At 56.6% G+C, this 16,945-nt stretch overlaps 1 protein-coding gene and 1 long non-coding RNA gene across 4 annotated transcripts in view; one reads left to right on the top strand and one right to left on the bottom strand.

Annotated features, from left to right (window-relative positions):
- The window catches only part of Prdm16 (PR/SET domain 16), a 300,472-nt gene that overhangs the window by 36,753 nt on the left and 246,774 nt on the right, over positions 1 to 16,945 (bottom strand). For all 3 annotated transcript variants that reach the window (XM_070037164.1, XM_070037165.1, XM_070037166.1), the window contains exon 4: positions 4,329 to 4,463. In XM_070037164.1, the coding sequence (XP_069893265.1) occupies positions 4,329 to 4,463 (135 nt within the window). The remainder of the gene's footprint in view (positions 1 to 4,328; positions 4,464 to 16,945) is intronic.
- On the top strand, positions 4,351 to 16,495 carry LOC138838100 (uncharacterized). Its single transcript, XR_011375557.1, has 3 exons — positions 4,351 to 4,418; positions 14,499 to 14,615; positions 16,215 to 16,495. It is a non-coding gene; the product is annotated as an uncharacterized lncRNA (long non-coding RNA).

The raw sequence follows: 16,945 nt of genomic DNA, 5'->3' as shown, positions 1-16,945 counted from the left end.
TTTCATTAAGAGCAAGGACCGGCTGTGCATCCACTGTCAGTCTTCTGCTCAGACGGCTTCATTTAGCATTTCTTGGGGAGGGGGTGCCCCATCTGCCCGACTGTAGGGAAATTCTGCCGCTGAGCCCAGGGCAGCACCTGGGCCCTCTGTTCCCAGGTGTCCCCGGGGGCTGTCCAGCCAGGGCAGGCCAGGCTGCTCTCCTACGGTCAGGTGATCACAGAGCAGAGGGGGCCCTCTGGCCTCTGGCTTCTCTGAGTTGTGTTGGGAAGCGGGGCCTCCGTTGTTTTCCCATCCGCAGCCTGCTGGCTGGTGGAAGTCCCCCCACCACATCCTTGCCGTATGGAGACCATGTGAGAAAAAGAAAAAGAGCACCTGCCCGCCTGCCCGCCTGCCCCTCCGCCCGCCTGCCCGCCCACCGTGCCCAGGCGACTGCCCGCTCCTTTGGCCACGGCTTCCTCCTGCACACCTGCCCTTCATGTCCAAGCCCTTGCTTTCTTTTTTACCCTTAAAGCAAATCCAGGAACAGACACTGTCTGTGTCTCTTTAACATTTCAAACCAACTCATTTGCTCGGAATCGCAGGAGAAAGAACCATCCACGTGTGACCTGCATGTCTGGCATTTTCTAAACAGAAAGCCGGGCCTGGTGATGGGCTGGGGTGAGACAGGACCTGGGGCTGGGTGAACTGAGATTGCGCCAGGCTGGCGACATCAGCCAGAGCTCGCGGGTGCCTTGCTCACTGACTATCCAGCAAAGCTACCGGGCTGCAGCCCAATCAGCCCCTAAATCCTGGAGGAAGCGCTGAACCCCCACTGACTGCTACCAGGTGGGTCACCTGGAAGCCTTTGTTCCGGGGAGTGGGAGAGCCATTGGCCCCAGAAGGCTGTGATGTGCCCTTGGCCGTGGGCCAGGTAGGCATCACAAGACACCTTTTGGGGCCCAGGCTCAGGCCCAGGAGGAAGCCGAAGGGACATGGCGGCCTCTGCCGCGGTGTGCTGTAAGGAAAGGGCCGTGGGGCCTGCAGGAGTGGGTGAGCCCCTTCTCATGGGGTCACGTGGCTTCTTAGGAGACACTCGGTCGCAGAGGTTAGGAGGGGACATGGCCCGTTAGGTGCCATGGAGAGTGGTCCCTCTGGGGTAACAAAAACCCAGGGAGGTGGAGGAACTCGAGCTGCCCCAGGGGCACAGACCCCGGCCAGCCCTGCCTGGGAAGGGGGAGAGGGGACACAGTGAGCTGCTCTTCCGGGCGGAGGCAGGCCCAGTCCAGGTGAGATCTGGGTGAGCACGTGTGGCTCCTGGTTAGCCGGGAGCTGCACAGAGCCGGGGGGGGGGGGGGCAGAGGAGAGTCGCTGTTAGTTCCAGGGCCTGTGTGAATCACAGCACCACGCAGCTAGAACCCTCACCAGCTCAGAGAGACAAGACTCCCTCCCATGGCGCTGATGTTCAGGTCTCTTCCAGGACATCAGCAGGCCTGGCTTTTGAGTTTACCCAAGTCCTGACCATCACCAGGAGATTCCCAGGGGGACCAGAGCCTAGGTCTCTAGTCCACCTGCTGACCTGAGTCTTCAGTTCACCACCACTCTCCTCTGGGGATTGTGGCTTCCAGAAGTTTCTCTTAAGATGCTGCTTTTTTCTTTCCTCTGACAACAGTGGCTGAGGTCATGTGCCTTGAACTTCGAAATGAGGTTGATGCCTTTCTGACTTATTCGCTGTGGTAAATACCACTCACAGACCCAACACTGACGATTTTGTGCAGTGCAGACGTGCAGGTACAGATATCTTGCCTTCAGTGTGGAGGAGTGTGTATGTGTCTCATGGAGTTTCCTGCTCGGGCTGGCTTTGAACCTTGATCCTCAGATCTCAGCCTCCTGAGTAGCTAGGATGACAGGTGTGAGCCACCAGCGCCCGGCTACAGTTGGCTTTTGTACCCTCAGGTGCGTGCGTGTGCATATGTGTGGATGTGTGTGTGGTGCTCATAACTTCTCAGACATTCTGGTAAAACCCCCTTGGGATGGTGGAAATCTGAGGAACTCCATTAATACTGTGTAATGTTTCCTATTCAAGGAGAAGCCTGTCTTCAAAACCTTTTGGTTTTTTTTTTTGTTATTACTATTTCTGGCCAGGTTTAATGTCCGCCCCAGAGCAGGGCAAGGCGGGCTGCCACGAATGACTGTGGTCAGGACCTGGGTAGCAGGGCTTTCGGTGGGGGCTGCAGCTGTCCAGAGAATCAGCAGTTTGGCTTTTGAGAATCTATTGAATAATTGGTTTGAAATCTACTATCTCTTCCTCAAAGTCACATCATTTAACCAGGAAATATTTACTGAGACTACACTGGTTTTTCATATAGTGAGTTTAAATGTTATTATCCAAGACTTTGAATACATCCTCATCAATGGCTCGTTTTCCTTGGATGACCAAAATTCAAAGGTGAGATCTGGGGATCGGAAGGAAAGGCCTGATGGCTTCTAGCAGTTTCTGACCCATGCCTGATGGCGGTCTGCAGCCACGGCCCTAGCACCCAGCTGACCACCACCAGGTGGCACACTGGTGCCCCAAGGCCAAGCACTGCGGTGGGGGGGGGATCCTATGTGGCTTGGCGGGAATCTCAGGTGCCCCACAGCACTCAGTCTGGGTAAGGGCCTGTCTTCTCTCAGGGGAAGGGAGGGAGGGGACAGGAGGAATTTATGCCTTTGGCTCTTTAAGGTGGCATGTGGCAAAGCTTCAATTTCCCATTGAATGTGTAAGTGTTATTCTGCCCATGGACCTGAACTGGGAAAAACTCATCCCACAAGGCCAAGGTAGAGGGAAACCCACAGAGGTGCACAGAGGCTGAAGGCACCCAATATGACACCAGCTCAAGGGAGCTCCCAAGGTGAGCACAGAGCTCAGAGCAGGTGGGGGTTGGGGGGGAGGGGGGTGGCACAGAGCTCAGAGCAGGTGGGGGGGAGGGGGTGGCACAGAGCTCAGAGCAGGCGGGGGGGGGTGTCAAGTTGGGAATGAACTGGATGGACACAGCAAGGAGCACAGAGCAGTCCCACGCTGGTCCAGACGATGGAGCTGGACCCAGGCGCTTGCACTTGGCTCACCCATGGAGCTCTAACAAAGCCTCTGAAATGTGCATTCGTAAAACAAAGATCTTTGAAGACAAACTTCTCTTTGAAAAGATTATTAATCTGCGTGGTTTCCAAAAGGCTTGCTGCACAGAGGAGCCTGCTTTCCTGCTTCCGTGTGGCCCCGTTCTGATGAACATTTGTTTTCTAAACCATTAAACGCGCATCCTTCGCTGCTCTCCACGCTTGCATTCGCCGAGGCCCTTCCACTTCCCAGCCCAGGGCCCCGGCTCGCAGTACACCTGAACACAGGTCTGCTCCACAGGGCAAATTTTTGGAAGTCAGCATGGCCTAAATCTAATTCTTCATACAAATTTCATTTTCATCTGGAGGCAGAAAAAGGTTTTTTTTTTGAGTTCTGTTTTAATGTTTAGGGTGTGTCTCTTGCTTTGATTCTGCATTATTATTATTATTATTATTGTTTACAATCAGGAAGTTTCTCTTTCTTCCAGATTTTGGACTCTGAGAGCCACTGAGGTCCTGGCAGCAGAGGCAGATCCACAGCCCTGCCTGGAGACAGACGGGGTCCTGTGTCCAAAGGTGTCGCTGCCTGGTCCAGGCTGAGTCTCCTCCAGACTCAGCCCCTGAGAAGGCAGTACCGGCAGCCCTCGGAGGCCAGAGGGCCTCCCTCCGGTTAACTCATTGCAATTTTAAATGCAGAGTATTTCTCTAGTCAAGAGCCTGAACCACTTTTAATAGCTTGCCTGGACTATGAGAGAATGTGGCCTTTGTAACGTGGGCTCCATGAATGGTTTGAAAGCACCGGGACTCCCCCCGCCCCCTGCCCCATGAAACTTCACACACAGGCCCAGAGATATAGGCAAGAACAAACTCTGCTGCTGGGGGTTAGGGTCCCCGGCACCCCAGAAGAACCCAGTGCTCTGAGCACACAGCACAGAGTCTCCAGCAACCCCTACATGCTTGAAGATAAAGAAAGGGGCAAAGCAGCAGGGTACACTTTGCCTCCTGGGGTTGGTAGAACCCACACCACTCTCCCGTCAGCTGTGGGTCTGGGTACCTGCCCAGCCGTGTTGGCTACAAGCCACAGAGCTCCAGGCGCTGACAGGTTTTCATCACAGTCAGACAGCCACCCCTGCAGCAAGACAGGGCTGGAGAGAGGACCCTGGCCGGGGCTCAGGCTGTCTCCCTCCTCAGTGCCCCCATCCACCTTGATGCAGTATCCCCAAGGACAGCCCTGGGGGACACCCATCCAGACCTACCTGCTCGTTGACCTGACACATGGTGAGGTTCTGGTCATTACAGGAACATGCCACACGGATGTACTTGAGCCAGCTGCCGGTCCCCGCCTGGTGAGTGTCCACACAGAACTTCTCACTGCCCAGGTCTTCAGACATCTGTCAGGGGGGAAAAAAAGCAAACCATGGTGAGAGGCAACCCAAATGCTACAGCGGCACGCTGCCCAGGTCCCGAAGACCCAGAGTGAGGTGAGAAGTCACATGTGACTTCACCCCCACACCCCACGCAGCGTGAGGCCCTCACCACGCAGCCTACCTGTGCCCCGGCGCCTTTGGGAGAGAGGTGGGGGATGGCCCTTTCTGCTGTCACCTAGCAGATCATTATCCTGGTCAGCAATAGCACGAGTCTTTAGCCTTGTGGGAAAACTCCCCAGCAAAAAACGGTCCCAAGCGTGAGAAAGGCAGAGGCCGCTGGGCTGAGAACAAAGCCCTGTGCCAAGGACACAAGCCTGTGCTGGGCTAGAAAAGAGTGCTTCTGAGATGAAAGGTGTTACTGGGTGTGCAGCTACATCAGAGCCTGTGCACGCACGTGCGTCAAGGTGTGCACGCTCACCCGTGCAGGTGCAGGCTCACACCAGCTTGCACATCACCCTGCGAGAAAGCAAGGCATTTCACGTCCTTGAAGCCGGGAAGTTTCTGTTTGACACCTGTGGCCTGCACATGCCTGGCTTTCCTGCGCTTCCCTCCCTCCCCTGGCTCCCCACCTCCCCCAGCTTGGCTTTGTTTTGCTCTTGTGCTCTGAGCTCTACTTGACAGCAGGGCAGTGAGGGCTCAGGCTTGCTCTCTGATCTCACCCTGCCACAGAGAGTTTCTGCAGAAGCTGCTGGCCTCACAGGCCTTGCTTCAGAATCTGAAGGTGGCACACAACAGCACCAAGCAGGCGGTCAGGAGGCTGGCCGCCACCCGCTACCATACCCTGTGGTCTGGCAGGCTAGGTTTTCTTGTAAATTGGGAGGGAGGTTGGTGGGCAGGATCTGAGGCCGCTACCGCACTGAGTCCTAGAACGTAGAGCGTGTGAGTCCTGCCGTGCAGGTGTGTCCCGGGAACAGCGTGCACATGTAGCTGGACATTTTCCTGTATATAGGTCCCCAGGTGTAACCCGGTGTGCAGATTAGACAGGTGGGCAGGTGCATCCTAGGGCAGATGTGTCTGGTGCACAGGTGTGTGTCTAGGTGCACAGGTGTGTCCTGTGGGTGGGTGCATCCAGGTATGACCACCTGTGTCAAACATGCAGCGGTGGCAGGTGAACAGGTATACCTCTATGTAATCAGGTATTTCCAGGTGTGCAGGGGTGACTGGAGAGCGAGTCCAAAGGACCTGGTGAAGGCCGGGCAAGGAGGCAGGCAGCGTCTCACAGAGTGAGAGACGGCTCTGTGGGCCTCCCGCCCTTCCTGTCCCCTGGGGTCCTTCTGAGTGCTCTGCTGTGAACAGCAGGACCCAGGGGAGGCGCTGTCTCCCACCTCCAGGTCTGGGAGCCCCCTCCTTCCAGCCAGAGTCAGGTGCTCTGGGAAGAAGTCAAGGAACCTCAGACCATCCCTGAGTGGCCAGGGCTCTCCTGGCTTGGGACTCAAGGGCAGTGTCCCTCAGCAGGCCCAGGAGCCGCTGCTGAGCCCGGCTTTGTCTCCGCCCAGCTGGAGCCTGTGGGTTCCACTGTGGCAGCTCCTCCTCAGCCACAAGCTTCTGGGTGCTCAGGCCCAGCTTTGCGAAGATGCCTGCAGGCTGACCTGGAGCGGGACTGTGGGCCCTCTGTGCTGACAACCCTTGACCTTTTGGAGACTTAAGCGTTGGTGCCAGACGGCATGGGGCAAACAAGGAGAACTCACTCTGTCCCTGCCTGTCAGCCCCGGGAGGCCGCTGAGGAGCGCACCATGGCTGCTGAGCCTGCAGCCCCGTGCGGGCAGGCCCCACTTGGCCACAAGGCCCTCAGCCCTTCTGCGTGGGTTTTCCCGGGTAACAGACCCACTGGGGTCCAGTCAGTTCAAAGCAGTGAGGAAGCACCTGGCCTGAATGCCCTGCCTCTGCGTCCCTGTCTCTTCCCGAGCCTTGGGCAGAAGGCCAGGCACCTAAGCCACACAGGTAGCTGAGGGTCTTCGGTCTCTTCCCTGCTGACACTAGCCATGGGCGACTGACTGAATTACTGACAAAGCCTGGGCAGAAAGGGGTGGGCAGGAGGGACTTGGATATAGGAAGACCTCCCAAGGCAGAGGGGCGCCCCTGTGTGCCTGCCACACGCTGCTGGCTTGCTCCCAGGGCCTCTGCAGCTTCTTCTGGGGCAGCCAGCAGGTTCTCGGCAGCTCCTCTTACTGAGGAAGTGGCAGGGAACGGAGATCATGCAGCCGTTTCTGGGCTGGGCAGCTGCTTCTCTGTGACTTGGGTCAAATGACTGAGCCCTCCAGCCCCTCGTCCCCATCTTCTGCTTTGCCCAGGGTCAGTCCGCAGGCCTGACCACTCTATGCTGGCTATGGACAGGCCCACAAAGCACCTGCATGTCAGAAGCTGTGTGTGTGCAGTGGGTGGAGAGAGAAGAAGACACAGAATACTAACAGGCCTGGCCCTGCACAGAACGCCAAGCCCTCCCACTCACGATCCTGACTTCCCCTCAACATGGAAGTACCAGCTGTGTTGGCACAGCGGGCACGTGCTGTCCCCCTCTGAGCCCAGGGACCTGGCAAGGGTTAGGCCACCTTCCCAGGGGTGCCAGGTCGCAGTGGTGTACCTGCCCTTCCCCCGGCCCGCAGCCTCTTCCCAGCCCCTGACCCCTGAGTCTGTCACAGAGTGGCGTCACTTCCTGCTGGCCAGGACACCAACGCCCATGAGCACTTGAGCTCTAGCTCCTGGGCAGTGAGGAGGAGCCTTCTGGGGTCCACACGTGTCCTGTGACAAGAACCCGCTGGGCTCTGGGCGCTTCTAGAAAGAAGAACTGGGGACGGCCGAGCCCTTGAGAGGGTGTCAGGGTGTGCCCTGTGCAGCAGGGCACAGGCTCAGGCAGCCAGGGCCGGCCTGACGGGGGCTGGGGCAGGGTGTCAGCCCCCTTTCTGATGTGAGTGAACGCCACATCTAGCCACATCTGGGAGGCGGGCCACTGCATGGGCTTGAGCTTTGACATGAAGCCATACAGCTGTGAGCCACACAGGAGGCTGACGGCTAGTCGGGAGACAAGCGACACGCATGGGGAGGAGAGCAGGGACAGCGAAGGAGGTGGCCCAGCCTGTGACATCCTCTTGGCCTGTTTTGTCAGGCACGTGGTGGCTTTGGGCCTGCACCCCCGTCTAGACCCACAGTTCAGCTCCCTGCCTGGTCTCCACCCCAAAGCCTGCTTCTGTTGGGGCCAGGCCTCGGGAAGCCCAGACCCTCTGATGAATCTGCTTACCCCCAACTTGGCCTTTCAGACCCCTCATGTCCCCTGCCAGTGTTCCCAACTCATAAATCAACCCCGGCAGAAACGCTGAGCTTCGACGCAAAGGCATGGAAAAACTGTCTGAACCTTGACAATTTTTGTTGCACATCATTTGAGGTTTCCTGCACTTCTACATCATGGGTCTCCACTGGGCTGGTTCTTTCATGTTTCGCGGGCATGGGCAGTGCCGACCCCGTCCAGGGTGAGCACGCAGGCAGGAATGGCCCAGCATCTGTCATCAGCTCCCCTAATGGGTTCTGAGCAGGCGGGAGGGAGCAGGGCCTGGGAGTGGCCCCCTGGGCCCACATCCTACAACAGCAGCATGGCTCCCCACACCCCACACGTCTGCACACGGCTCTGGCTGACACCCACAGCTCTCTCCAGTGAGGCGGAGCCTTCTTGCCCGTCCCCTTCTTTAAGGATCCACAATTGATTCCGAGCGACTGGTCTGGCTGCAGAGTCTTGTGGGTCACTTTTTTATGATTAGGTGCACGTGTGTATGCACGCGCACACACACACACACACACACACACACACACACACAGGGGCACATGTACCCACACTAGCATAGACACACAGGCACATGCAAAATGGCTATACACGCACACACACATGCACACACACATACACACGACAACGGTTAGGATTTACGGCATCCACAAGTAGCTGAACAGAAAGTCCATTCTTGTGACGGGAGAAGGGAAGGCGTTCTGGAAAACTCGCCAGTGCGGGGTGGACATGGAGCCTGGATGAGCTCATAAATCCCCATCCTGACGCTCGTTATAGCCCGGTGCTGACATGGCCAAGCGCTGAGGAGAAACGTGTCAGGCGCGATGGAGTTGCACGGCTGCCAGCAGACAGGAGCCGGGCAGTCCGGTGAGCGGGCCTGGGGCCCACCTGCTCAGGCTGCGGCGGGGCGGGGGCTGGAAGGGCAGGTGGGAAGGGGGGAGGGGATCAGGGAGGAAGGAGGGATGGAGGGAGGAAAGGAGGGGGAGAGCCAGCGAGTGAGCGAGCACTCTTCTTCTGAGGCTGGCTTCTAGAAGAAGCTAGCTGGGTCTCCCTGACTTGCCCTGGGTGGCACTGGGCGGTGGTATGGCTGGAGTCGGGAAGGGTCAGGATCTCAGAGACCTCGGAGCACAGCCCAGGATCTGGAAGGCTCTGTCGTCTGACCAGATGAGAGGGCCCGATGACAGGGACGGTGCTGAACTCTACTCCGGGGATACCTGGCTGTGTGTGGGTCTCAGGCAGATTCTCTTGGCTCAGGGTCAGGCTGAGCAGCAAGTTAGAGGTCCCCGGATCATGGCGCACCTGGGGTGCACACACATCTTCTCAGGGTAGAATTCCTCTCTCATACCAAGGCCATGCAAAGGCCTCCGAGATGTTGGGCAAGGACCTTAGGATTCACAGATGGTCTCCCCAAGATACAACCTGGAACCACAGATCTCTTGAGGTGCAGGCCTTGTGTGCTCAGCCAGACACCCAGACACCAGGCCCTGCTCAGCATGTGGCTAGTTCTTCTCGGTTCTCTCTCTCTGGCTGCTCCTCTGTGTCCTCGGTCCCTTCCACACTGTTCAATTGACGTCTTCCCTCTCCCTTTTGCCCTCTCCCTCTCCCTCTCCCTCTCCCTCTCCTCTGTGGGCTGAGACTCCACCTGGGAGGGAGACTTACACATGTGAGTCTCCGGCAAATATCAGAGGGGTGGAGAGGAGGGGCCAGGCAGACCTGGGGTGCAAGGGCTGGTTCTCACTGTCTCTGCAGTGGCTGGTCACTGGCCCTTCCTGTGACTTAGATACAAACATACTTCAGGGTGAACTCACCCGGGCCTGCCACTGTTCCCCTGTGGCCTGCGTGGGGTGCTCAGGGGTGGGACTTCCTTTCCAATCATTGACTGGTCCCCCTTGGCATTGGTGGTTTGTCTTGTCAGTTACAGACTAGAGCTCTGACCCATACCTGCTTTCCCTATCTAAAGCGAAATAAGGAATGAAACACAGACTGTGGCAAATGCAGCGGCCACCTGGCGTGAGCAGCCGGGGTCACAGGCAAGCCATCTGACACTGGCTGCTCATGGGGTGCTGAGGACCCTGGAGAAATAATGAGCAGGCCCTGCGAGCTCACCATTGTCAACTGCTCCTGCCTCGAGGTCCTGCCTCGGTTTCCCCTTTCTGCTTCCTCGCCACGAGGAGGCCACAGCGGCCTGTACAGATGGCAAGCTCCCAGGAGCCGCTGCTTTGCCCTGTGCTGGCCCATGACCCTTCTCTTAGTGGCCATAGCAAGTTCCCCAGAGCCAGTTAATTTGGTGTCACTTTGCTTCGAACTCTGATTCTTGTGAAGCTGAGCATTTTACCCATTTTACCACCTCACACGTCTCCCCTGAGAAACGCCTCAGGCCACACCCAGCCACCGTGTACACACGCGAGGTCCCAGCAGGATCCCCGACCCGGCCGCACGAGACACAAACTCCAAGTAACCGTTGTCGGTGACTTGCCAACAGGAAGCCATCAGCCCGGACCTGACCCTGCTCACGTCTACTTGCCACAGATGGTCTCCAGCAAGGCATCATGGGGTCGGCCTTGTCCCCAAGGGGTCACCAGGACCCTGGTCATGGGCTCCTGGCTCTTTCCTGCCTGAAATCTCCTCTACCTTCCTCTCCGGGGCCCAGGCCTCCATTCCTGGTGTGCCGTACCTTCCTCGCTCCCAGGCCTGCTGAGTGGAGGCTACCTGGAGCCGTGGAGCCCCTTCCACTGGGCCCCGTTGCTGGGCATTGCTGGCCGCTTTGATGACAATGCAAAGCCAGGATGTGGGGGCTGAGGCTGAATCTGCTGGGAAAAGTGAGCCAGCAAGACCCTACGGAGCCTCTCACCTCGAGAACTCCGGAGACAGCGGGAGTCGCCGTGCTCGCGGGCCCAGATATCAGTTCCTGCAGAGGCTCCTGGCCCATGGCGGTGTGGATCTCTGAGTCACAGTAATCCAAGCACTCTTGGGAGATGCTGGGCAAAAAGGCCCTGCTCACCTGTGTGTACCCCGGCCTTGTGACGGGAGAACCAAGACTGAGGATGGCCTAGGGCTGCTCCCAGCATGCACCAGCCCGGGGTAGCGGGTCTTGCGCCTGTGGCTGTCCCTCCAGTCCACACCACTGGCAGAGCTGTGTTGCTAGCAAAGGCTGGCGGTCCAAAGGCTGCAGGTCCACAGCAGGGCCTCTCCTTCCCCACCTCCCCTGAGGTCTCAGGCCATCTCCGATCTTGGCTGAGGCCAGAGCCTTGACCCAAGTCTCCGGAGGGAGGAGGAAGGGTCACGGGGCAGTTGCATGGCCACTGTTGCTTCTCCTGTCCATCTGGAACAGTGCTGACCCAGTTCCAATGTGACCAGCTCCAACAGTTTTTCAGACCTAAACTTGCCTGAAGCTGCGCGAGGAAGCAGTAGAATTCTAGAGCCTGGACGTTGCTTGTTGGCAAAGCTTCGCCTGACCTTCTGAAACGAGCTGCCTTTGCTTTGGTCTGGGTTTTGATCATAAAAGAGCTTAAGAAAAACCCTTTACAACCCCAAACCAAATGCCTGTGGCTGCACCCCTACCCAGGGTGAGCGGGCCGGGTCTGCCACAGGAAGCCCCTCCTGCGCACGGAGGCCAGGCCAGGAGGTGTCAGGCTACTTTCTCTGGCTCTGAGATGGTGACAAAGTGCAGAGCTTGTGGGCGCGGCAGCCCCTGCCAATGCACGCGGGAGAGTCCCCACAGAGAGCAAGCCGTGGCACGGTGGTGTGTGTGTGTGTGTGTGTGTGTGTGTGTGTGTGTGTGTGTGTGTGTGTGTGTGTGTGTGTGAGAGGGGGGTTCAAAAACAGCAGGCACGTGGTTTCCAAGGCCCTGTGGGAGCGAGACCTTTGGGTGTTTTTTCGTTTTTTTTTTTGTTGTTAGACAAAGGCTCCCAGAGTAGACACCCAATGCACCGCCATGGCAGGCTCTCTTCTTGTTGGGAGATGCTCCTGCCTGATGCCCAGTGAGTCATCTGTACCTTAGCACACAGCTTCAGAATGGGGTTGCTCAGGACCTAGGGCCTCCTAATCCTTAGATCCTCTCCCACGGCATGGCTGTCCACCACAGCCATCACGTGAGGCACTGGAACAACTAGAAGAACGATGGGTCCCAAGAGCACCTGATGCCTCCCAGCAGACAGGGTGGTCAAAAGCCTTCCCACCCACAGGGCTCCCAGCAACGGCCCTGAGCTCCTCTGATCTCAACCTTGGCCAGCCCCACCCCCACCAAGGCTGTGATCACCTCTGCTTCCTTCAGTGGTAGCTGCTGACCTTGATGACCCCAATCATTGGGTCCCACATCTCCTCAGGGACAGCCACCTTGGAACCACATTTGACGATGGGGAAACCAAGGCACAAAGGAATCCAATAATTGGCTGGAGGTTGCAGAGCTGAAAAGGGGCAGATGGACTGGGCAGCGGGCACTGGCTGCTCTTGTCAGTATTTACTGTGCATCTTGTCTCATCCTGACTCACTTCTCCTTTACTGGGGGATGGAGGCTCAGCACAAAGGGTGCTTCTCCAGAGCCTCTTCCAGAACGGGTGTTCAGTTGGGACTCACTGAATATCTCCAGGAATGGGTGGGGGGGGGTGGATGGGTAGATATGTGAGTTGGTAGATAGGTGATGGGTGGGATGAATAGGTGGGTAGATGCGTGTGATAGGTATGTATTTGGGTGAATGGATGGATTTTGAACGGGTGGGTTGATGGACAAATAGACGTATGTAGGTTATATGGACGGAGAAATGAACAGATGGGTTGATGAGTGGCCAACGGTAGATGGGTGGCTGGGTGGATTTGTGGATTGTAGTTGGTTGGATAAGTGAATGGATGGCTAGGGGGCTAGATGGACATTGGGTGGGTGGGTAGAGAGACGAGGGCACTGGTGGGGAGACAGATGGTTTGAGGAAGGGGAAGAGTTGTCCCACAACCTGCCCAGCCCACAATGGCTTCCTCAGCTGCCACAATAAAACAGAAGAGCTGTAGTTTGGAAGAACAAAGGGCACCTCTCCTGGGAGGCTTCCTTGGCCCCTCAACCCAGGGTGGGCGCACTCCAAGAGGCCTGCCCAGCCCCCACCCTCCCGGGGGAGGCCCTGCAGTGACCAATCCTTCTCCACCTCACATCCTTCTCCTCCCACAATAGCAGCGGCCACAAAGGTTTCCTATGTCTGAGTCCCAGAGCCAGGCAGCCCGGATAGGGTCAGAGCATGCTGAGGAACTACACGACTGTGTTGGGGGGCTTCAAGTCAGCTGAGAACGCCCTGGAGTGCCCCCTGTGCTTGCTTTTGCGTGCTGGTCTCTTTTCTCCTCTGCGCTTTCTAGTCTGGCCCTTTCCCTTCCCTCTCCACCTTGGGTTCTGTGAAGGTCCTGCCAGTCCTTCCAGTGGCCTTCCCTTTGGTCACCAGAGCCGTAATTTGTCTCAGATCAGTTACAGAATCGTTGTGCTGAGTAATGTTCCTCACAGCACAGTGCAATGGAGACCTAGCTCCCCAGAGCCAAGGCTGTGGCTAGTCCGTGGGAGCTGGCACACAGTAGGTGCCTAGCCAGAGTCTGCACACGGCAGAGTTATATCTGGTGCCTTCCACGGCCCTGACGCAGTGCCTGAGAGCCCGTCCCTTTTCCTCCTCCCAGGGGCTCGTGGGTAACAGAGCAGCCAGTGACTCACCGCCTTTCGTGTCAGCCTGATGTTTTGAGGTCAGCTCTGGGAAATAGCTCAAATCTCAACAGGCCAAGTTCAAGCAAACACCTTGCCAACCCCTACAAAAGCACAGTCCTTGCTGCTCTTTGACATACAAAAATGGTCATTGGCAAAGAGCTTGGTGCAGCCCATGTTGTCTTTGGAAGTACTAGAAATAGCCAACTCTAGTCTCTCGCCGGAGTGGGCCCAGGTATCTGTGCAAGGAAAGATGCGGGCCAGGCCCCGGCCTTTGTTTTGGCTTTACTGAGTGACGAGCATGCTTTTCCTCTGGGTGATTTATCGTGGTTCTGCTTCCCACATTGTTTTTCTGCCTGGAACTCGGCCACACCAGCTGGGTGAGCCGAGAGGGGCCCAGGATCCACCGCCTATGATACGCTTAGCCGACCCGCTTTGTGTAGCCAACAATCCCAGAGTCTGATGTGGAGCCCCTAAGACACAGGAGATGGTGACGCAGGGTTGGCTGCTAACCAGGGACCCTGGTTAAAGCTATACACGGAGCCCATCCCTGGCCGTGAGCTCAGCCTGAGACATCTCCCTGGGGATCCAAGGTAGCTTCCTTCCCACACCGGGCGGTGGGTCAGATGGGCAAGTCTGAATGACTCCTAGACAGGGGTGTGGTCAAGCAGCCTTGAATAAACAGATGGAACCAACTGACCCCACAGCGCTCCTCTTTCCCTGTGTTCTAGCCAGCGGAGGTGGATGACAGTTACCAAAGGAATGACATGTTTTTTAAGTCTTGGCCAGTCACGTCCAATGTCTATTGGAACCCAGGAAATGGGATGGAAGAGAAGTATTACAAGCCCAGTCACAAGAAGCCAAAATGACCTGAGCACCTCTTCCAGCCTTGTGGGACGCAATGGACCCAATTAGTTACCCAGCATGTGAATGGGGGTGTCTGGGAGCCATAGGACATTTCATCCGGGTCTTTCTATGTAGATTCTGCTATGATATCCCCACCCCACCACACACACCGGAAAAGACAGATGGAGAGGTTACATTGCTTTTTCTCCCTCAAGGAGGCCTGGAGATCAACTTGTTCTGCAGATCTGTGTTTAGCAATGGTCTCAGGATGTGAAGGGAAGTCCACAGAAAAAGGAGACAGCACATGGAGCTAGAGCACCCCCTGGCTGGTGGTGAGTGTCCCTCAGTCCTCACGGTCCTGGGCTGGGGCATTCTCCCCGGATGGCCAGACTGCAGCTTCTGTGGAGGAGGATCCTCTTCCCCGCCAAGATAGAGCCCTGCCTCTCAGGGTAGGAGTGGGGTGGGGGGGAGACGGAGGCGGGGATGCCGTGCCTGGGGACTCTGGCGGGCTCTGGATCCGGTGGGGGACACCCAGGGTGCCTGTCCTAGTGGCCGACACCCCCAGACTTCCCTCCAGAGACCTGCTTTCTTTGGCTGTGGCTCCCGAATGGGAAATTCGATCTCAGAGTCCATGGGTCAGGGCTGACCTAAGCAGTGACCTGTGGTTGGTCCATCTCAGCAGTGGCTTGGGGTGGGCCTGGAAGGACAACAGGTCTTTATTTATTCCTGGCTGGTTAGGAATGTTCACTAAGTCAAGTTCCACGTTGCACACACCTCCTCCCCTCTGGCGGGCTGTTTCCTAGAAGGTTTTCTGCAGGTATCTGAGAAGGTTCAGCCTTTGCTGTGCCAGAGACCTGAACCACACAGCAGCCTCTGCTCAACCTCTTTCTCACAACCCATGCCGCTTTCATTTTAAATCACCTTTGTTGGGTTTTCCTCTCTCGACAGTGGGTACTACTGTGCTTGGGGCTTTGTGCCTGGGAAGCTGGTGGTCTACTGTTCGAGCCATGCCTGCAGCCTTGTTTTGTGGCTGGCTATTTTGTAGATCAGTTTGGAGTCTCATGAATTTTTCTGCCCAGGCTGGCCTCAAATTTTGATCCTCCACGTCTCAGCCTCTCATTCAATGCCTGAGCCGCCAGGACCCAGCATAAAATAATTAAAAAAACAGAAGCAAACACTTTGATTATTATTCTATCACTCCTTCCCCAAGGGTGTGGAAGATAAGCTTCTTTTAATATGATATCCTACTTTACTTTCTAAAACCTTAATGAAAAATGTAGCAGAACCCTCACATTTAAAATAACTGCCTTTCCCACCTACTCTAGCAAGTCACTGAAGTCTCAGAAGCACGCACAATAAACTTGGGAGTATAATTACCTTAAAACACACGACTTCCGCCAGCCATAGTTTACACTTGCATATACACTCAGCCCTCGGCTTCCACGGCTGTGGGTTCAACCGACCATGGGGAAAAAATACCCCACCCCACCCCAAAGTGTGCCTGTACTGAGCCTGTACCGACATTTCCCTCGCTCTCATTTCCTAAACAGTACAGCGTAACGGCTGTTGGCATAGCCATGGCTCATCAGGTATTCTAAGTCGTGGCAGGGTGATTAGTCCATGGAAGGATGTTTCTATGGCAGTTTCTAGAACCAATTCCCCTCATTTGCAGAGAGATGACTCTTTGCTACAGTGGAAACAGACATTCTCTCAAGAGAATAAGAACCACCTGCCTGCATGCACGGCTCTGAGCAGCAAGTAGAGACCTGGAGGAAGAGTCGGGCAAACCACTCCTCCTCATCCCAGGCGGTCTCAGGGTGTTGGTGTGCTGGGCTTGGGGTCCGCGGAAAGGTCCCTTCTAGGGGGGTCCCAGCCCTGCTCAGCCACAGCACGGGGCTCGTGGTCAACTTTTCTCTTTCCACCCACGCCAGGTCTGGGGGAAGCCACGCCCACACACCCAGCTTCCTCTGCCTCGTGGGCCGTGGGGACTCCTCCCTGCCACACCGGGAGGGCTCAGCGGCGGCGGCGGCCACCTCTGCTGGTCAGAGCACAAACACTGGAAGACGCTCACACCTTCTCCAACCGGCCGCCAACATCTCAAAAACAAAGCCGAGCAAAATAAAGCCCACGTGCAGCCCACTCTCTGCGCCACCCCCCATGCCACAAAGTCTCCTTTGTCCACGGCAGACCCAGGCAGACTGACTGTGGTATGGCAGACACAGCCACAGCCTGGTATTATGCAATAGGATGTTAACCACACATTCTAATAAAAAATAAAATAAATAATAATAAACACTGGAGCGAGAGTACAGATCTTTCACGAGACGCCCTAATCATTTTTCTGCTCCAACCTCAGTTTTCTCTGGAGCGGCTCCAGGGAGCCCAGGGTGGTAGGGCCGCCGTCCTCTCATGGGGGAACAAAAGGGCTTTTTCAGTCTTCGGGGCTGTCAAGTTTATCCAAATATTCTCAGCTTACTACTAGCCCCTTTCTGAATTGATATTTGCAATAAAAGGACACTTTGTATCTGGAAGTCACACTGGGCCCCGGGCGAGGATGGCAGGCCAGGAAACCTGCCGCGCAGCCCCGTCTGCGCTTCCCTGCTCGGGTGCCCAGCGCGGTCTCCGGCACCAAGAGGCCCAGGGCGGTCAAGGGTGTTCCTGT

The sequence above is a fragment of the Dipodomys merriami genome, unplaced genomic scaffold (assembly GCF_024711535.1).
Source record: "Dipodomys merriami isolate MVZ:Mamm:240054 unplaced genomic scaffold, mDipMer1.0.p SCAF_28, whole genome shotgun sequence".
Classification (NCBI taxonomy): Eukaryota; Metazoa; Chordata; class Mammalia; order Rodentia; family Heteromyidae; genus Dipodomys; species Dipodomys merriami.
The sequence above is the reverse complement of the archived record's forward strand: the minus strand, read 5'-3'. Positions and strand labels throughout refer to the sequence as shown.